Genomic DNA, 21789 nt, shown 5'->3' with positions numbered 1-21789 from the left:
CTAAGGAGAAAGCAAGAAAAGATTTATGTGGGGAAATTCAGTTAGTTGCTTCCTCGGTGTGTCTTTTTCGGGACCAGGAAGTAGTGTGGTTGCAGAGGCAGAGAGTTTACCAGTACAGTGTCCATCCTCCTCCAGTTTTACAAGCAGAACCGTTTTTCTTTCGAATACACTCCGTCTTTCACGTCACTTCAAAGTGGATTACATTCGGGTACTGAAGGTATTTCCGGAGAATTTACAATCCTCAGGGCTCTGTCTGTTAAGCATTTTCCCCCATAGACAAAATAGGAGAAATCCTTTTCTAAATGACCCCCTAAGCTTGCATCTGAGAAAATAGAGGGCGCAGTGACCTGCCCGAGGTCACAACAAGCAGCAGCGGCATTTGAACCCTGGCTTCCCTGGTTCTCAGCTCTAACCACGAGGCTGCTCCTCCGTCGTGTGGCTTCACGGTCAAGGCAACTCGGGTGCCAAGGCAGGATTTCCAGCTCATTCGAGTTCAGTCTTCCAGAGATTCAGGAAATAACAAAACACTCACTCATTTACTGTTTCTCAAAAGCAGAACACTGTATTTTCATTTAATAACCTCTTGTGGCCATTATACATCCCAGGAGCACATTTCTAATTAAGTTAATTTAGAGTTTCCTGCTAAAGGCAAAGAGATCAATATTTACTTTTTCCTGTTTCTCTCCTTTCACTTAGTTTTTTGGTTCGCTGTTTTGAACCTCTCTCTCAGTTTCCCCCTCCCCCCCCTTCCCTGTTATATGTAATTTCCACCTTTTGTTATTATGTAAACAGACATGATGTGTACTTTAATGTCGGTATAGAAAAGCTGTTAAATAAAAATAAATAAATAAATTTAGCCATGGATAGTCTGTGTAGGTTATCTGGAGAAAATTAGATAAGATGTTCAGTGGCGCAGCTGCTCCTCTGAATGTACATAGATAAACATATCTGGATAACTTTCATTTATCTGGGTACCTTTAGGACTTCTCTGCAGTACAAATGGACTTATCCAGATAACTTAGTTAGCTAACGCTGAAAAAGAGCACTAAAGTTTCTAGAACGTCCCCTAATTATCTAGCTATGCTTTTATCCAGATAAGTTGGAAGCAGAAAATTCAAATCCCGTGGTTTGTCTGATTAAGTCCCAAACCATTTGAATATGGAACTAAAAGCATTTCTCTCTACATACCCAGATCAGCTCAGACTCCTGGGTTTTGCCTCCCTGCCAGCAGATGGAGACAAAGTTTTACTGACACTGCTACTTAACCACATGTGTCACCTGCAGTCCCTCTAGTATTTCTCTGTCTCCAGCATATGGTAGACAGTGCAAAACCTGCAGTTCTGCAGTCTGGGCAATTTTTGGTTTTTGAACCTTCGTCCCGGGGGTTTTTGGATCTTGGTGGGCCCTTCCTTGTCTGGTTGAGGTGGACGAGCTGAGGATTGGTGACTCTTTAGTATGGTCACTCTGTGTGCCCGTGGGTTGTAAATCTGGTGGTCCAGATCCCTCCCCTTCATGAGGCGGCTGCAGGCTCGGGGTAATTTTTATTCTGAGGTCCTCTGTTTTTGGCTTTTGAGCTGTCTTCTTCCAGCCTTAGAGGAGTTTTCAATAAAAGTTAAAAAAAAAAAAAAAAAAAAGTCTCAGCCAGCAACAGCACAGCTATGCCGGGCAGGCGGCTTTATCCTCTTGCTCTGACAGCAGGGCTCTTTGGCTGGTGTGTTAGAGCCTGTTAGTTTCCTGCTCTGAGGTAGGTTCCCTAACTTAAGTAGTGGGTCGGCATGCCGTCCATGTGGCTTGGCGCGTTCACGCCTTAACAAACACTGTTTGTGCTCTGGCTTTTCAGCAGGCAGCTTCCCTGCCTGCTGAAAAGCCAGAGCACAAACAGTGTCTCACAGCCGGGTGGGACTGAAAAAGAAACTGAGGGCTCCCTCTTCTATTCTGACATCGCTGCCAGTTTCATGCAGGGGTGAGAATACCTCCCTACTCAGCGTGGGAACGGTGGCCATGTTTAAGAACATAAGAAAATGCCATACTAGGTCAGACCAGGGGTCCATCAAGCCCAGCATCCTGTTTCCAACAGTGGCCAATCCAGGCCATAAGAACCTGGCAAGTACCCCAAAACTAAGTCTATTCCATGTTACCATTGCTAATGGCAGTGGCTATTCTCTAAGTGAACTTAATAGCAGGTAATGGACTTCTCCTCCAAGAACTTATCCAATCCTTTTTTAAACACAGCTATACTAACTGCACTAACCACATCCTCTGGCAACAAATTCCAGAGTTTAATTGTGCACTGAGTAAAAAAAAACTTTCTCCGATTAGTTTTAAATGTGCCCCATGCTAACTTCATGGAGTGCCCCCTAGTCTTTCTACTATCCGAAAGAGTAAATAACCAATTCATATCTACCCGTTCTAGACCTCTCTTCTCCAAGCTGAAAAGTCCTAACCTCTTTAGTCTTTTCCCAGTCATCGTCGGGACATGCATTGAGGCCCAAAGCCAGATGGCTCTGTTAGAAATCGCATTCCCTCTGTTCAGAAATTATTGGGTCCTTCAGGGTCAGGACCAGGTGGAGATGACTCCGAAGATGTCCCAGTGGGGACGGGGGAGCCTTCGGGCGATGACTTGCCAGTAGATCAGGCAGCAGGAGATATGGGTCTGGGGATGATCCGGAGGGACTCCCAGCCCCAAGCGGGATGACCCGACAATAGTCTGTCTGTTTAGAAAAGAGGAACTCTGTCCTTTCATTCCTCCGGCTATTCAGGTGTTGGGAGTTAAAGTTCTTCAGGAAGATTCTGATTTGGAGGTGGCAGATCCGGTCCTGAATGGGCTGCGGGATCCCCCGACGGCCTTCCCTTATCACAAATCTGCAAAGAGATTGGCTGAGAGGGAGTGGGAGACTCCAGATTCAGGTTTAAAGGTGGGAAGGGCCATGGCGAAGCTCTATCCATTGCCTGGGCAGACGCTGGAGCTTTTCTCCCTTGCTAAGGTCTATGCTGTGGTTTTGGCGGTTTCTAAAAAGATGACCATCCCAGTGGTGGGTTCTGCAATGTTGAAAGATGTGCAGGATCATAAACTGGAAGTACTCCTCAAGAGGATTTTTGATGTTTCAGCCCCAACTTTGCGCGCTGCTATTTGTACTAGTTTTATACAGCGGGCGTGCCTGCGCTGGGTACAGCAGATGCAGGAAAGTCTCCTGAGGTCAGGCAAGGAGGTGGACAGGGCTGAGCATGTTGAGGCAGCAGTGGCTTACTGGGTGGATGCTCCATATGATTTGGTTCGTACGTCATCTCGGATTATGGTGTCGTACGTCTCCGCCAGAAGGTTGCTTTGGTTGCAGAACTGGTCGGCGGACGTTATCTTCTAAGTCTCAGTTAGGTTTGCTTCCTTTTAAAGGCCGGCTCTTGTTTGGTAAGGACCTGGAGTGGCTGATGCAGTCCCTAGGTGATAATTAGGTTCTCAGATTGCTGGAAGACAAGCCTAAGGGTAAAAGATTTTTTTCAGGTCCATACTCATTTTTGGGATGTTCGAAGGTTTTGTCTGACGAGGGCAGCGCAAGGTCCGCAAAAGCAGTTTTCCCTGCGGGGCCTATCCTGGGGTCAGTCCTTTTGGTGCGCCCGGAGATCATTCAGGGTGGTGCAGTAGGAGTTAAGTCCTCACAATGAGGCGAGGCTAGTCCACTCCGTCGTTCCTATTATAGGGACTGGCATGGTTTTATGCGGAGTGGGCCAAGATTACTCGGAACCAGTGGGTTCTCAGTGTGGTAAGAGTTGGCTACACTTTAGAATTTGCTTGACCAGTCCAAAACTTGTTTCTAGTTTCCCCTTGCAGTTCTGTAGACAAACAAGTGGTGGTTCGAGAGACGCTGGACCATCTGCATAAAAGCCAAAAAGACCCTTGTAACACATATGGTGTATTAGGACTATTGTAATGCATGTTGGGTGTGGGCTTGGTCTTCAGAAAGCCATGAGCAAACTAAATTACAATTATTTATTTTATTTATAGCTTTTATATACCGACATTCGTTTAGTAACATCACATCGGTTTACAATTAACATAAAGAACAGCAACAGTGCTTTACAACTGAACTAGATAGACTTGAAACAAAACAAAAAACAAGGCTAATTACAAATAAGGAATAGTTGAAGGAATTGGAAGGACCAAGCTAGTTAAGTCAGTTAAGTAGCAGAGCAAATCACATTTAAATAAAGTGGAATACAATATAATAATAATAATAATATAATAAACCTCCCATTCCAAAACAGAACTGTCAGCACTCAAACAGTTATAACCCTATGAAAAGGTGACCCTGCAAACATTACACCAGGCCCTAAAACACCAATATACCTCCTATTAGGGAAACTGAAGAAACCAAGCTTCTATAGGTCCCTACATAGATATGACACATTGCTGGAATATTTACACATGCAGAACACACAGACCCTCACCAAATACAGAATAAAGGATCACAAATTAGAACCAACAATATGCAGACAAGAACTGAAATGGAAAACCCAAGAAGCCAAGGCAAAACAGAATCACCAACCCTCACAGAACAAATAAAAATCAAGAAACATAAAGCATCAATTATAATAGTAAAATCATACTAACAAAAATATTTTAAAATTACTGACAAATAGAATAACTTCTATTACTTGAAGTCATATACATTTAAAATTTCCCAAACACCAATAAAATATTTCAAAACAGCACACATATCAAACACCCCCCCCCGCCCCACACTCGAGGCAGCCATGGGCCGCCTCCTCTTCTGCTGCCGGACAGGATGGGCTTCCCCCGGTGGCTGCAGGCTTCCACTTCTTCCTGGACAGGAAGGGATCCCCTGGGTGCCCCTACAGCCTGACCCCTGGGGGCCTTGGCTATGCCACTGCCTGGTTTAGAAGATGGATCACCTAGGTGTGTGCAACCTCTCTTTTGACTTGTGTCTATAGTTGTGTTTCTTGGTTAATCTCGGAACCCACTTCTTAAAATAAAATAGGCCTCAATTTAAGCTTTCCAACTGGTTCCATGTCACCTGGACAGGCTACATCTGTCCTGGTTTCCTTCCATTCTATCTGATTCCAACCTTTTGTAAGAAAAGCTGAACTAAAACAGAGAACTTAGAATCTCAAAAAAAGAAGCAGTGCATCCTCTCACTCACCCTGTGCTGCTCTGGCGTGGGTCCTGCCACAGTCTCCGTCCCCCGCTGCTCGGTCCAGTTCATTCAGTTCCTCCTCCAGGCTAAGCAGGGTGCTACACACCTGCTCCAAAACTTGTTTAAATGCTCGGGAGATGGGAGCTGAGAAACAGAAACCCTGTCAAGACAGCTCAAGCATCACCTGCAGAACTCGTGCAAATATAGTGCTCAGCAACAGTTAAAAAAAAAATGCACATGTGAAGCCAGAAATCTCCCCCCACGCCCCCATGAAGACAGCGGCTGTACACACAGGCAAATATTCACAAAACTATATACCCCATCCCCCACACACACCAGCAGCTACACAATTAAACACCTACTCGCACAAAGATAAGTAGATATATGTACACATAAGCACAGGCAGTTTGCCGGTAAAGCACTCTCAGGCACTTAGTATACCATTTTCTGCAAGAGTAACCCCTTTTACTGGATCAACCCCACTGTGCTGAAGGAATAGGCAAGGCACTACGAATGTTCCTGAATCCTGTTGCTGACTCTGGAAGCAGGATCTGTGTGTCCAGTTCCTGCCAGCAGGATTACCCAAAATATTCAAATTATTGGATTTTTTTTTATATTTTTGGATCAGATGTATGCAAATCTATCTGACGAATAGTTATACTAAAGGTCAGAGCTGTTGGTAGATCTGAAAGATGAGAGTCTGAGATCCCTGGGTGTACCTTCTGTCCCAGGGGAATCCTCTAATTCAGGGTCGTCTTTAGGTGCAGCGATGCTTCGGTTCTGGCCGGTGACTGCGACTTTAGCTAGGTTGGGCCACGCAGCTGCTGTGGTCTCAGCATCTAGGAGGTCATTAGAGCACAATCAGGATCACAGAGAAATGATGGAACTCAGCCTGAAGTCATCTCAGTGACAGACCTAGAGAGAGGGGTGAAATCTGGATACAGGCAGCAGGAAACCTCTCTCTCTCCCATAGTCCATGCAGAAACCAGGAGATAATGACGAGCAGTACAGGAGAGGCACAAGTCAGGAGTCCTCTGTCATTCTCACAACCGCTTTCACTGCTTACCAAACAGCTTTAACAACTCCTCATCCACCTGCATAAGAGTGAGGGAAACCCCTGCCATTTCTAGTGCGGTCATGAAGGGACCAACCATGGCTCGTTCAATCACAACCCCTTGGTTCTCTGAAACACAAGAACAGGCAGAGACTGCAGTCAGAACTGAGGGAAAGCAACAGGAGGCTACGAAGGAAGGAAGGAAAAAGACCAAGAAGGGGAAAAATAAAAAAAAGGAGGGAGGGGTGGGAAAATACCAAGCCATGGAAATCCACAAACTGACATCCAGACCTGCCGCTCTCAAGGTCTCTGCAGACCTGTGGAAGGAAACTTTCAAACTGCCTGCAGACGTACAAAGCCCCTGGGACTTTGTGCCAGGGACATTGCCTCAATTTTCAGAAAAGGAAAATTGGTTCTTACCTGCTGATTTTTGTTCCTGTAGTACTACAGATCGGTCCAGACTCCTGGGTTTTGCCTCCCTGTCAGCAGGTGGAGACAAAAACTTTCTCAGGTACCGCCTCTTAACCCAGTGTGCAACCTGCAGTCCCTCAGTATTACTAAGTACCCAAGCAGAAAATAGTCAAAACTAATAAATCAACACTACAATATCCCCCAAACGAGCACAAGAAAGAGGAAAATTTATAATTGATAATTATAACCAAATTTGGAACTTTAATTGTAAGAACTAACCAGAAACCTGTGCCATTCGTCCGAATTATTATAGTAAACAAATTGTGTGGACTCCCCAGCTCTCCTCTCTCCCACCGGGCGGGATTCTGGACTGATCTGTGATACTACAGGAATAAAAATTAACAGATAAGAACCAATTTTCCTTTCCCTGAACGTACCCAGATCAGTCCAGACACCTGGGATGTACCAAAGCTTCCCTGACTAGGATGGGACTGCGAGAGTCCCGCTTGAAGTACACTTTCACCGAAACTGCCAATGTCCGAGGCCTGGACGTCCAATCGGTAGTGTCTGGCAAAGGTATGCAAAGACTTCCACGTAGCTGCCCTGCAAATCTCTTGCGGAAAGACTAGCTGACATTCTGCCCAGGAGGCCACTTGGGATTGGGTAGAATGAGCCCTTAAACCCTCTGGGATAGGACAACCACGACAGATGTATGCGGAACCGATAGCCTCCTTCAACCAAAGTGCAACCTTGGCTTTTGATGCCTTGTGACCTTTTTTCGCACCACTCCATAGCACAAAAAGGTGATCCGATAATCTGAAACTATTAATGACCTCTAAATAGTGCAACAAAGCCCTTCTGACATCCAAACGTCTTAATTCTTTTGCATTAGGCGCACAAACCTCCAGATCTGGAAAAGCCGGAAGCTCCATTGACTGACTTAAGTGGAACGCCGAAACCACCTTCAGCAAAAAAGACGGAACCATCTGCAAAAAAGGTTCTCTACATGATAGGGTTTGAAGTTCTGACACCCTTCTAGCTGAACAAATTGCCACCATGAAAACCACCTTCCAAGTGAGATCTTTTATAGTGACCCTTTTTAGAGGCTCAAACAACACCACACACATGCCCTTGAGGACCAAGTTAAGACTCCAAGAAGGGCACACCTTACGAATAGGGGGATGCAAATGCTTCGCCCCTCGGAGAAAACATATCACATCCAGATGCGCAGCTAAGGTTGTTCCATGAATCTCACCTTGCAAACAGCCCAGGGCCGACACCTGTACTTTCGGAGAACTAAAGGACAAAACTTTCATTAGGCCTCTCTGTAAAAAAGCCAGAATCTGCATCACCAATGCTCGCTGAGGATCAGCCCCTTGCTCTGTACAACAAGACTCAAAGATCCTCCAAACCCAGACATACGCCAAGGAAGTAGAAGTCTTTTGAGTCTGCAACTGAGTAGAAATAACATTTTCAGGATATCCTTTCTTCCTTAATTGACTCTTTTCAAAAGCCAAGCTGCTAAACAAAAGCAATCTGCTTGATCTAAAAATATGAGGCCCTGACATAGTAGATTTAGCAGATGGCCCAGTCTTAATGGGCTGTCCACTCTGGAACTATGAGAATCACCTTTCCTGGATGGATCTCTATTCTTCTCATAACCTTGCCCACCAGAGGCCATGGTGGAAACACGTAGATCAGAATGTTGTGCAGCCAAGGAAGAACCAGGGCATCGACCCCCTTCAGCTCCATGCTCTCTTCTGTGACAGGGGAATGCCAAGGCACAGCAATTCTTCAGAGTCAGCATCAGATCCATAGGAGGAATGTCCCCATCTGTAAGTAATGAGACCCATTGCTTCCTCAGAGTACTCCCATTCTCCAGGATCCAATTGCTGTTGGCTGAAAAAATCTGCTTGCACATTGTCGGACCACTCTGTGAGAAGCCGCTATCAAGGCCAGATGCTGCTCTACCCAGCCCATCAGCATCTCTGCTTCCTGAGCAACTGCTCAACTCTTGGTACCACTCTGGCAGTTGATGTAGGCCACCATCATCCCATTGTCTGTCTGTCAGAATTCTGACCAGATGGTTACACAACAAGGTAGAAAATCCTGCACAGCCGACTGCACTACTCTCGTCTCTAAGCAATTGATGGACCAGGAGGCTTCCTCCACTGACTACTGGCCTTGCACCGACTGGGACTGACACACGGCTCCCCAACTGGAGAGACTGGCATCAGTAGTCACAACCATCCACTGTGGCACATTCAGATCCACGCCGAGCCACAAATAGTCCCAAGCCACCATAAAAGAATGGACCTGGCTGACTCAGTAAGCAGTAGTGAAAGATGAAACTGCTCTGACATAGGGTCCCACCGGGATAGTAACGCATTCTGTAGAGACCTCTTATGAGCATACGGCCATGGGACAAGCTCCAGGGTAGATGCCATGGAACCTGCAAGTAATCCCAGACCCTGGGCACTCAGGCCTCCAATAGGTTCCAAATTTGAGTCCGCAGTTTGATAATCCGCTCCTCCATGAGAAATACTTTCCCCACTCAGGTATCAAAGCACACTCCCAAGAACTCCAGAACCTGTGAAGGAGAAAGATGGCTCTTGGACAGATTCACTATCGAACCCAAGGATCTCAAGCGGTGCAACACCACTGCTACCGCCTGCCTGCAAAGATCCTCCAACTTTGCTCGGATGAGACAGTCGTCCAGATATGGATGAACCAGCACCCTCCTTCTTTCTGAGGGCTACTGCCACCATGACCATCACCTTGGTGAAGATCCTTGGGGCCGTTGCTAGTCCAAACGGAAGAGCGCAAAATTGAAAATGCCTCCTGATAATCATAAACCTCAGAATCTCTATCCGGAACCAGAGTATTTTGAGAGCTATGTTCATCTTTTTTAAATCTAGAATTGGACAAAGAGTTCCTTCCTTTTTTGGTACCATAAAATACCATAAAATAAATAGAATAACTTCCTGTCCCTTGCTCCTCCTGGGGAATGGGAACAATGGCTTTCAGCCTTTGCAGTCGTTGGATAGTCTGCTACATGATCAGCTTCTTTTCCACTGAAGCACAAGGAGACACCATGAACAGGCTTCGTAGCGGCTGAGCAAGTTCGAAAGCATAACCTTCTCCTATGACACTTAGAACCCACTGGTCCAACATGATTTGACCCACTTCTTGTAAAATTGAGTCAAACGACCCCCAATGAGTGGGCTCGCCTCATTGAGTGAGTTTGGCTCTGCCTCTCCCTTGGCCGGAACCCTCTCTGTTCGGCCCTTGCCCAGGAAATGACTGGTTCCAGAATTGCGACCTCCCCGAGGCATGCCTCTGGCCAGCAGCCAGAGCTCTGCTCTGATGGAAATGCCTCTGCCTCTGAAATCAAGAGTGCACAGGAAGAAATCCTTTTGACCCTTTGGGCTTGTCCACCGGTGGCTTGTGCATTTTGTCTCCCAGATGCTTTATCAGCTGCTCCAAGTCTTCTTCAAAAAGGAGCTTGCCCTTAAAAGGCAAAGCTCCCAGTTGAGCCTTCGATGAAACATCCACTGACTATTTCCGTAACCAAAGGAGCCTCCTAGTCGAAACCATAGACATCATCATCCTGGAAGACATACGAATGAGGTCATATAAGGCATCAGCCCCATAAGCGACTGCAGCCTCCAAGCATTCTGCCTGTTCAGAATCCTGGAGTGATTTATACTTGTTACCTTGTAACCCTTCTCAAGCTATTCCGAAGCAGGCACCTCAAATATATTCTTAAGGTGCACCTCGAGCTTCCTGTCCTGCAAATCCTTCAGAGCTGCCACACCAGCTACTGGAATGGTGGTCCTCTTCGTAATTGCCGAGATGGAGGCATCCACCTTCGGAACCCTTAAGAGCTCCAGAATGATTTCGGGCAAGGGATAGAACATATCCATGACTCTGCTAACCTTAAGGCCAGTTTCTGGAGTATCCCACTCCCTGACCACCAACTGTTTTACTGACTTATGAAAAGGGAACATTCTGGCCAGACCGCATAAGGCAGCCATGACCGGATCTCCAACTCATCCTGCGGAACTGTTATCCCTAATGCCACCAGGACATGCGGAATCATGAGTCCCAGTTCCTCCTTATGGAACAGGCGAACTACTTTGGGATCATCCCCCTCCATAGATGGGACCTTTGCTGATTCCTCATCTGGATCCTGCCCATTCCTGGATAGACTAGAGTCAGGAGGACCATCCCCAGACGGCAACCCATGATCAGACTCTGCAGAGGAACGGTCATTGGCAGCACCTGACTCTCCGAAGCCTTGTGGCCCCGAAAACTTAGATCTTTTCTTGGGGGGAGCTCCTGAAGATTTTTGAATGGGGGGGGCATCCCTCTGTCCTCCAGGCCATAAAGGCCTCATGCAAGAGGAGAATAAACTCTGGGGGGAAAAGGAACAGGGGGAGCAGGAACAGGAGAATCCCCCCTCTAGAATATCTGGCTCCTGCTCAGACTGCCTCTCCTGGGCCCCATTGCTGCTGGAATCCGCTGGGGACAGCACTGGCGGGAGATCCCCTCCCCCTGCCTTCCTTTCTGCAGCAGCTGGCAATGTTTTCAAAATGGTCGCTGTTCCCGTGCTGAGCAGGAACGGATCGACAGCCTCCTCCAACACAGCTGGCAACCTACCAGACCAGAGCTGCCTCAATGATGCCGTTGCAGCCCCTCCCGATATACCCTCCCCATCGGAGAGGCATCAGGAACATCGACTGGCCCTCTACAAATACGAGCTGTGCTCACCACATGCAGCACAGCAACTCCGGCCTGACCCCAACTGCTCGGCACACGCCTGGAGAGGAGAAGGGAGGGGGAGACCCGCAAAGACGAGAGCCCCCTGAATGGCTTACCTCCCTCTGCTCCTGCTGACAGGGAGAGCCGAATGAAAAAGGCCCCTGTTGAATACAGTTTCTGTTTTTCAGACTTCTGCGACCTTTATTTATTTATTTTTTAAAACTTTATAAGAGAAACACTTTCCTGCATGAAGGGTGGCAGAGGCTTTCTTCAATCCTCCTGGAGGTGAGGGAACTGGACCACCAGCTTTCACCTCCAGTGTGACTCAGGGAGCAAATTAGGGTCCCCAACCCTGGCTCTTCCTACCCTACAACGAGGAGGGATAGTCCCACCAGGACCTGCCAACCTCCTGGGAACATAAACTCTGCTAAAAAATTTTTTTTTTTTTTAACTCAGGTACAAAACAGCAGGTTTTGCACCTCCTCCATCTGCTGAAGACAGAGAAATACTGAGGGACTGCAGGTGGCACACTGGGTTAAGTGGCAGTGTCTGCAAAACTTTCTCTCTTCATCTGCTGGAAAGGAGGCCAAACCCAGGAGTCTGGATTGATGTAGTGCAGGGAATGTGAAAAACTTCTTAAAAAAAACCAAACCAAAACAGTAAGTGTACAATTTTGTGCCTGCTTTTTGTATGGGTACTTATTCCAGGTAGGGTAACATGCATCCTCTGGGCCCTGCTTTGAATGGCCTGTAAAAGGTGCTACGGAAGTAAATCAGAAAGCTGCTCTCTTCCACTTCCTGCCTCTCCCTCTTAAAGCACCTTGGATTGCATTGGAACATCTTCACGTCGTACGCTGCCTAGAGCTGTTATAAATATAAATAAATACAGCAGGCCTTGACAAACACTTGGGAGCCAGTGGCTGAGACCTAAGGGAAATTATTTACTCCGCTTTATAAATTGCCTATCCTAATAGCTCCAGACAGCATACAACATGAAGATGTCCAAATGCAATTCAAGGGGAGGTGGAAGAGCTAAGAACGAAAGAGAGACCATTTCCTGATTTATTTAATGCCTTTTATAGACTGTGTTCCTGGTCCAAAAACACTTCAAAGCAGTGCACCAATCACAGTAATAATGAAAAGTCTATATCCATCAGTGTCCTTAGCCAATATCCATAAAAAGCATGTCGCAATCACTCCTGGGGATCCCCAAAATCCTCTCTTTTAGTTGCTGCCTTGCCCAACCGTATCCATGTCTCTGTCCAAGAACAAACGTCCCAAGAATCCAAAAGATGGGACTTTACAGGACCCACGCTCTCCTAAATCCCCCACCCACAATAAGGAAGGGATCTGACAGGATATCATCAAATACAGGCGTGCTGGCCGGGTAACTCACCCAGGTATCGCACAGCAGAATTTGCCACAACTTCCAACTCCAAGAAGGACAGTCCACCCAGATTATTCACCACTAGAACCAGGCGAACTCCTGAAAAAAAGGACACTGGGTAAGCGAGCAGTGAGGAAGGAAGCAGGCCCGAGGGTCGATGTGGCTGGGGTGCAGCTCACCAGGACTGAAAGTCACATGAGATTCATTGGAAGGGTCCGTCATGTGATCAATCATCAATTTCACAACGTCATCAGCTGACACCATCTGTTGAGTCACAAAAAGCCATGTTTAATAATCAATTCTATAATTCTGCGCCAAAGACCCTGCAGCTGGTGTTCACGCTAGAAGACATTCAGAGAGCGAGTTCTACAGTACTCCTGGACTAGCCCGTCCCATTCGAGGAGTAACTAATACTGGTTTAAATGGAGGCAAAGCTCGAATACAAACAGAAAGGGTTCCAGACTTAATTCTGGACTATTTCTATGGTCTGACAAGAAGAGAGTGAGGCCAGACTAATTAATCCAACACTGAATACTGCTTTAACTAAGCTAGGAGCAGAAAGGCCTGTGCAGGAAGATAATACAACACATTTTTAAATTGTATTTTTTTTTTAAGATATGTAGAAATGAAAATTCACAAACAAAAACCTAGCCTAAGACTACCTCCACAAAATGTATCACTCCTTTATATCATGTCTAAGACCTCAATATAGGGTAGTTCCAGGAAATAAATAAGCCAAAAAAGACAAAATAAAGATTACACTATCTAGTACCAGAGTAGAGGACAGCAAGAAAAAGACTAATTAGCCCATCCACTCTGCCTAGTTATTCCTAGCCACACTGCTAAAGATATAGCCCAGTGGCCAGCCACAAAGCATATCGCTCCTTATCCAGGACAGTTTCTGTCATTACCTCTATTGCTCTCTACCTCTATAGCTGGCACCCAGCACCCCTCCCTTCCCATGTCTAACCATCCAGCTTTGTAATAATCTGCATACCGTTATCAGTACTAGCATGGCTATAGCCTGAACATCTGGCCCCTATAGCCCCATGACCTTCTGGATGGTGTCCTGCTGCACAGACGCAGTCATTGCCTGGGGAGCCGCAGCCTGCTGATACCACCCTAGCTACCCTATGCCGCGGGGGTTGTGTTTCTTGCCATCTCTTCACTTTCCTGCCACCTTTTTTTTTTCCGAAAGCCTCTCACTTCTCTAAGGGCACTCGAGACATCTGACTTTGTGCGATGTCACCAGCTAGTTCTAATCTGTGGGTAAAATGAAGTACGCTCGTAGATGGCACCTTCGGATCTTCACGTGCACTTTCCCGGAAAACGTCTCCGGGCAGAAAAAGCAGGTTCAAGTGACCGCATTCACTTTGCACCTGTGGAAAGTTTCAAAGCAAAAGCCCAGCCCTACTTTTTGCTTTCAGAATTGGTGCAAAGCTTTGCAAGTATAAAACGTCTGCATGGAGGTTTGGATTGAAAAAACTTACCTGGATAACTATTGTGCTGAATCCCCTGGCTAACTCTACCCACTTAACTTTAGCTGAGTCAAGTTATCCAAGTGAGTTTCCCACTTAAAGTTAAATGACTTACGTTTACCCCGATAAAGTCATCCAGAAAGCCCCCAGCACCCCCTCCTTTTTCCTGGGCAGCGAGCTGCCGGAACAAAATCTACCTAGGAAGAAGGGGGGGAAACGGGGATGATTCACATCTCGGGATTTGTCTGGCCAGCTCCAAAAGTTAGGAAGCAGATAGAAAACCGCAGACCAGTCGTCTTAGTTGTAGGGATATATTTATTAAGGAGAACAAAGGTTTGAACAATTCAAGACATAGATAATCCAGATCTGTCTCGAATTGTTCAAACCTTGTTCTCCTTAATAAATATACCTCTACAACTAAGACGACTGGTCTATGGTTTTCTGTCTGCTTCCTGGCTCTTATAGCCTGTCTTCTGTAGTGTTTTTTTTTTTTGGCAGCTCTAAATGTTAGCCAGACAAACCCTTTGAATATCGACCTCATACTTTTTGTCCTACTAAGGACAGTTTGAAAATTGTTTCCAATAAGCGTTGGAAATAAAATAAACTAAGGTTGTTTCTTGTTCTGCCACCTCTGTTCCATGAGCTGGCTCTGAAAGTCCTCTAGCCATGGATACCAATGACAGATTTAGCCATCAGAAGCCACCTTGAGATTTCCCAAGGGGTTGTGGCTCAGTTTTACCTCTCTGAGGCTTTGATCTCAGGGGCACTAAGCACATCTAAACATTAATATTGTGACAAAAGGATTGATGGGAGATTGTGATACAGATCAACACTGGTAGCACTGTCAAAGCAGAACATTTTGGGGATCCTACAGGGAGGAAAGGCAGAATCTTGAAAAGAGGTGAGTGGGAACGTTAGCCGGGCAACCTTGGCTGGATATTCAGTGGAGCTTCAACAGATCGTCAGCCCTCTGGGGACAGGGACAACCCCTCCTGTATCTGAATGGAACTCACCTTGAGCTACCACTGAAAAGGTGTGAACTAAAGAGAGAAATGTTCCACTGAATATACCTGGTTAAAGTTACCGTAAACGCCTGGGTTTTTAGGACAGCTTGCTTTCTTATCAGATTTCCCCAGCTAACGCTGAATCTTAGCACTGCCCGCTACACCGCCTCTCTTTCTCCTGCTAAACTTTGGGCGCGTAGCGAGTTATCTGCACAAAATTTAGCAGGGGGAGCAGCGGCTAATTTTGAAGCTGCAGTTGTTTTCCTGGTAATTCCAAAAAATACCCAGTAAAAGCCTTTGAATATCCTCCTCTGAAATGTTTGAATTATATGTTCAGGTCCATGGAGGTTTTAAGAGCTCTTGGAGAAATCACGAAAAAAAACACAAGCACGAGCAAGTAGAGAATACATCCAGCACAAGAACACTAGCATCAACATCAAGCCAGCCTACCTTCATCCGTCTAATTCCAGCCTCCCCGTGAATCCCTACAATAAATATACAACATAAGAGAGCCTTAAAAGCACACAACAACTTCTAATGCAAAGTACAGCAAGCTGAATACCGAGTGAGACGAGAGAGTGAGAGATACCGAAATGCTTGAGACAGTGCACGATCGATAGACATACAGGAAGACAAACTCAAACAACCTACACTAACAATTCACAAACAGCAGAGTGCCACAGAAAAAGACAGAATCTAATTCAGAGAAGTAGGAAAGGAAAGAAGATACAGGGAGTAAAGGAGACAGAACGCACACTCATGCACAAAATAATTCACCCAAGAAACAGAGAAATTCAGTACAGTTGGCGCATAGACAGGAAAATACACAAAGTTTAGGATCCTGGGACCCTTTCTCACCCAGCCCCAGCTCCAGCTCATCTGGAGATAAATGAAAGGTTGGTCCGGATCCAGGGACGCTGCAGGGAGATAGACTCACCCCCATAGTACCTGCAGACAGGGAGGGAACACCAGTGAGAGAGAGACACATCCAGGAGGAAAGGAAACTGCGATAGATGGAAAGGGACCAGAAGAGGCAGCTGATAGGGACCGAGAGGGCTTAGGGACAGGTGAGGTCTCGTTCTGTGGGATCCTTTCACAAGCCTCACAGTGCAGCCTTCGCTCCAACGCTGGCTGCATTTTCAGTAATTGTATGGAAAGTGCTGCTTTAGCCCTATCCTTATTCCTAGAGCCCAGCTCTCTGGACTTGGCCCACTTTCCCAGGCTGGGGATTCGCCAGAGCTGTTTTAACTTACCGATTACCCCCATTGTGGCTGTGACTTTATGGACTATTTCTTCCAGAGATTTTCCTGCCTCAGCCAGTGCTCCTGCTATCTATACCAAAAGCACGAGAAAGGTTTATTATTCAAAACAGCAGCTCTTTGCTAGGAAAACAGACGCCGATATTCAAAGCATATGTAGCATTAGATAGCCGGTTAAGTAGGATTTATTCAGCTACATGGCGGCCATTGAATATCCAGCTATGTTCAGTGGCTACTAGATAGGCAGACGAGTCACTTACCTTAGCTATTTGAATAGTACATTTGGAAAGATGGACTATAAATGAGAAAATAAAATAAACCATACAAGGTTCTACTGCCAACAACTACAGGCTCAGGCTTCAATCCGCAGTCGCCACGTCCCTGAGCAGAAAGCAAAACCCCCAAGATCTGTCCTCCACTGGTCCTAATCCCTAAATAGAAAGTAAAGGCCTCCTCCACCTCCTGAGGAACAGACCCCTAGGCTATACCAGGAGGCCTGAACAAGAATGAACTTCTAGCTTATACACGACTAAAGCGTCTGATACAAGTCTCCCCATGAGGTATGGTGCTTACTTTATGGATAAGCACAGTGCCACACAGTCCTCTCCGGCCAGCTTTCTTCTGTGCTGCAAAAGCGCAGTCGTCGGCGACGATCACCATCTGCACATCCACTCCCTCCGCTCTGGCCTGCTCCAGGGCCAGGCCAAAGTTCAGCCGGTCCCCTGTGTAGTTCTTCACAATCAGGAGGGTTCCGCCTGCAGGGACACAGCGCACGGGGAAACCTGGAGGTAGCAGGACATCTCCGCAGACGGGACAGGCGCTCGCTCACGGACAACGCTGCACGCACCTTACCTGAACCTGCCTGCGCCACGGTGCGGACTGCTGCCAAAATACTGCCCACCGGGGGTGAAGTGAAGACTGCGCCGGCTATTGCCCCCGTCAGCATTCCCTTCCCGACATATCCTTCGGGGGAAAGGAGAGACAGAAAGGGCCAGCCTTCAGGAATGGGAGTTAGGACCCTGGCTTTAGAGCCGTGGATGAACAAACCCGTTCTTATAGCCACTTCCGGCAGAGTGGCCTTTGACCTCCCCACCTCCCTTCCTGGCATTTCCCTGACTTTCTGCAGATTTACCTGCATGGGCTGGCTCATGGCCGGCTCCCCCTCCAGAGAGAACAGCCACTTTTCCTCGGATCTGGTCCAAATCTGCTCTCAGTACTACCCGATGTCCCTGCAGGATCCGGACCGAGGGATGGCAGGACACTATTCCGCCCAGCGCATCATCCACACAGTGCAGCACCGAGTTCACGAGCTTCTTGGAGACCTGTGAGCAAGAAGGTGGTCAGGGAGAGGAAAAAAAAAAAGAGCCAGGATTATCTGCAGTACCCAGAATAAATAACATGGATTATTCTTCCCGAAGAGTCCCTACCAGCTCACTCCAGGCTCTTTCGGAAATAAGGATCTCTTTTTAACATGAAGATGTCAGCAGTCTTCCATTTTGAACCAAAATACCACTCTTGTCTCTGAAAATATCCTCTCGTGCAATGGCTTCCTGCTAAGGCAGCGTGAAGTCACACTCCTGCTTTCTCCCGGAAGATTTCCCGGGCCGCGAGGGTACCTGACAGGACAGGGCAGGAGAGCTGGGTGGAAGCTGGGGCATATGGACTGTAGGAGAAATATTCCACCTCCCCTAAATAACCATTAGGCCCTCCTTACTTGCCAAGGGCCCAAAGGAAAGTCTCCGGAGCCTGAGCTTTTCAGTGCCATCTCCTGCCAGCAGGGGTCAGCCTTGCAATAGGCAAGAGTTCTCTCCCACTGCATCACCAGCTCCACAGAGAGGGGCAGAGAATAACTGAAATTTCTCCGGCCATTTCTGGCCGACTACCTTCACACAGTGACCTTGTGGTACAACATCCAGGCCACAAGTCAGCAAAGCCACCACTGCTGTTTAAGTATGAATACAAGCAAAAAGACAAACGGATTTTACATTGCTCAGGAAAAAGTAAGGTACCCGTCTGATCCTTAGCATTTGGGAAAATGACAGTGGTAGCAACAGTACAGAATCGTCAAGTAAAGATATCATCCCTGCTACGGTTATAGGCCATAGTGAGTCTATTCATTTCCCCACTGCAGCAGGATACAGACCACAACATTAAGCGGATTGGATAGGATCCCATGGTTCACTGAAGATAAAGCAAATTACTTACCTATAACTGCTGTTTTCTGTGGCCAATAGGATTAGCAGTCCCACATGTAGGTGACGGCATCGCATGGTACCATGTACAGAGAGTGTGAGCTAGAAAGGTTTGCATATATGCACCAAGCAGCCCCCAGCAAGGCCCCCGGGCAAAGCTAACGGCATGCAGAGTAAAGAGGTGATTATGGGGGAGATAGGAGGGAACACGGAACAGTTCATCCCTGCTGCCACGAGAACACTAATTGTAGGTAAGCAACTTTGCTTTTTTTTTCAGGGACAAGCAGGATGGAACAGTCCCAAATGTGGGGACTCCCAAGTTAAAGGGCTTTCTTGCTGTCCCCTTCAATCTGCCTTCCACAAGACAATTCGCCATTAGGGCGATTGCCAGAGGGGTTTTAATCACCTGTTGCTTTTTGAGAAGTGGCTGACCGGAACTTGACCGCCCTAAGTGGAGTCAGCAGTGGGATGCAATAGTGGGCACTGCATTCCATGCGGCTGCCTTGCAGAGAAGCAGCCGTGAAGCATGCTGGGCAAGAAGCCATTGCTCTGACCGAAGAGTTTACGCATGGCTCTGCAACGAGAGCCCTACCTTTTGTTAGCAGACTCATATATTGTCAGAGATCCATTTATTCACAGGCTTTTTTGTCCTTCTTAGGTCATAGAGGTTCTGATTTCTTTTGTCTTAAACTCTTTTATAATTTAGTGTATGTAATGCCATCTACTCCAGCAGCATATAAGGTTTAGGAAAGAACGGACACAGGATAATTTCCTGATTTTAAATGATTACCCTTTACAGGAAGAACCATGTGGACCCATGTGTACAGAGGGTAGATGACCTGCCTTTGGAGTTCACTAATCCTCTTCGAAGTGGCCGCAATGAAGCAAACCACCTTCACGGCAGATACACTAGTGAAGACGCATCTATCGGTTCGAATGGTGGTTCAATTAGACATGAGAGGACTACACTGAGATAGCACAATATGGTGGGCAGCTTTAATGGTGGCTTTAAATGTAGCAAGACCTTCGTGAATCTGGAGACTGAGGAATGACTGAAAACTGGTTTCCCTGCCGTCTGGTCATGACAGGCTGCCATGGCATTGAGATGAGCTTGTATCGAGTTTGTTTTTAGAATTTACCAAACACTGGACTGTACAAGAGAAGGTAACCAACCCTTCTCTGTACATCAAATTATGAATTTCTTCCACTTTTGAGGCAGAGGAACTCGGGCTGGATTGCTTTCTCACTGCTAGGAGCACTCTGGACACTGAGCAAGAGCATCTGTACATGGCTCTCTCAACATCCAGGCTGTTAGGACTAGTGATGAAATGACCAGTGGGCTGAGAAGGAAGCCGACACTTAGAAGCCTTACTCAGAGCCTGAGGTTCCAGCTCTCTCACTATTACCTGCTTTTTTAGATAAGAAAGTGATCAGAGAGTGGGTGACCAGCTGAGCCATTTTTGAAGGTCAAACCTCTTGGACCTCATCCTCAGGGCCAGCAGACTGGTCTGGTGGGCTGAATAGTTGAGTAAACTGAGGTACAGGACTCTTGCTCAGAGTGTGCACCGCTCACTCTCACCTACTTTCTGATGTAAGGAAGTGGTTAGAAAGTACTGATTTGGCAAGGTTAGTGAAAACTGTTCCAGTATTGTGTAAAAACAGTTTTTGCAGGTGACTCGTTGCTGTTTAACAGTTCTGAGCAAACTGAACAGCTCCCAGTATCACAGCCCATGCTTGTGCGGGACATTTTTTAATTAGGCTGAACACCTCTAGAAACCGGAAGCCTTTTTTTTTTTTTTTTTTAGCAAAGGTTAGAAAAAAGGGCTCCTGCCTAATTAAAAGAATTTAGAAAAACTTTTTTTTTTAAGAAATTTAAAAGGGAAAAGAAGAAAATTCTGAGGAAAACAAAGGGAAAAAATGTAAGAGAATAGCGGAGAGAATGTGTGACATGAAGAGCTGCTGCTAAAGACTGCCATCTAGTGGTGGATGAAAGAAAGTCTGAAGGGGCTTTGCTGAGGGCTGCTGGGTGCAGTGCCAATACATACGTGCAAAACTTTCTAGGCTTCCAGACAGTCAGGCCAATACAGTACAGTGCGCTAGCTTTACCGCTTATTCAGTAAGGGGTAATAGCGCGTCAAACGCGCGTCCAATCGCAGGTTAACAGGGCGCTCAGCCGGAGCGCACTGTATTGTATCGGCCTGACTGTCTCGCGATATTAAGTCGGAGGTCCCGAAAGTTAAAAAAAAAGTTTAAAAAAAAAAAACATTTGAAATCAGCCCGCGGCTTGAAAACTGATGCTCAATTTTGCCGGCGTCCGGTTTCCAAACCCGTGGCTGTCAGCCGGTTTGAGAACAGACGCCGACAAAATTGAGCGTCAGCTATCAAACCCGCTGACAGCCGCCGCTCCGGGTCAAAAGGAGGCGCTAGGGACGCGCTAGTGTCCCTAGCGCCTCTTTTTACCGCAGGCCTTAATTTAAATATTTTTATTTACTGTATCGCGCGCACAGAACACTGGCCTGTGCGCGTGCTGGGAGAGCGGGCATTCGCCCGTTCTCCTGAGACTTTTACTGTATTGATCCGAATGAGCTTAAACTCTCTGTATATGATTTTATGCAATGGCATCCATACATATGGGACTGTTCATCTTGCTTGTTCAGGGAAAAAAGGAGTTAATGTCTATGCAATAAACTCAGTATTGAAATCTACAGGTACACAAAAAGAGCCTAGCAAAAATTGGACAGGAGGGCATTAATTATTAGGGGAAAGCTGAAAAATAAAATAGGTGCCACCAACCTAATTATAAAGAACTGTCAAGTGTATCTAGATATGTTGCCTGTATATATAGCAAATTTTCTTACCTGAAATGGAATATCTGTAGAGGATGACATGGCCATGACATGTGGTAACATCATCCAATGTAACTAAATGGACCCTTCCCTCTTAGCTTATAGAGCTTTTGCTCTACTGAGCATGTGCAGGAGTTCCCATATGGATGTTGATTCGTGAGCTCTGTCGATTTTAGAGTTAATTTAAGGCCTGATTCATCAAGGTATTTTCCCATAGATACAGAATGGGAGAAATGCCTTACTGA

General features: G+C 46.6%; 1 protein-coding gene across 8 annotated transcripts in view; it reads right to left on the bottom strand.

Annotated features, from left to right (window-relative positions):
• TKFC (triokinase and FMN cyclase) overlaps positions 1-21789 on the bottom strand; it is a 41129-nt gene that overhangs the window by 10170 nt on the left and 9170 nt on the right. For 7 of the 8 annotated variants that reach the window (XM_029583190.1, XM_029583193.1, XM_029583188.1 and 4 more), the window contains 11 exons: positions 17639-17828; positions 17359-17469; positions 17080-17261; positions 16501-16579; positions 16106-16195; positions 15698-15732; positions 12945-13029; positions 12775-12864; positions 6217-6333; positions 5870-5989; positions 5157-5294 (listed from right to left, as the gene is read on the bottom strand). In XM_029583190.1, the coding sequence (XP_029439050.1) occupies positions 5157-5294; positions 5870-5989; positions 6217-6333; positions 12775-12864; positions 12945-13029; positions 15698-15732; positions 16106-16195; positions 16501-16579; positions 17080-17261; positions 17359-17469; positions 17639-17828 (1237 nt within the window). Of the gene's footprint in view, positions 1-5156; positions 5295-5869; positions 5990-6216; positions 6334-12774; positions 12865-12944; positions 13030-15697; positions 15733-16105; positions 16196-16500; positions 16580-17079; positions 17262-17358; positions 17470-17638; positions 17829-18711; positions 20453-21789 lie in introns of those variants that run through there. The other variant, XM_029583196.1, reaches the window with a different exon arrangement.

The sequence above is a fragment of the Rhinatrema bivittatum genome, chromosome 17 (genome assembly GCF_901001135.1).
Source record: "Rhinatrema bivittatum chromosome 17, aRhiBiv1.1, whole genome shotgun sequence".
NCBI classification, from domain to species: Eukaryota; Metazoa; Chordata; class Amphibia; order Gymnophiona; family Rhinatrematidae; genus Rhinatrema; species Rhinatrema bivittatum.
This window is presented reverse-complemented; position numbering and strand designations above follow the sequence as displayed.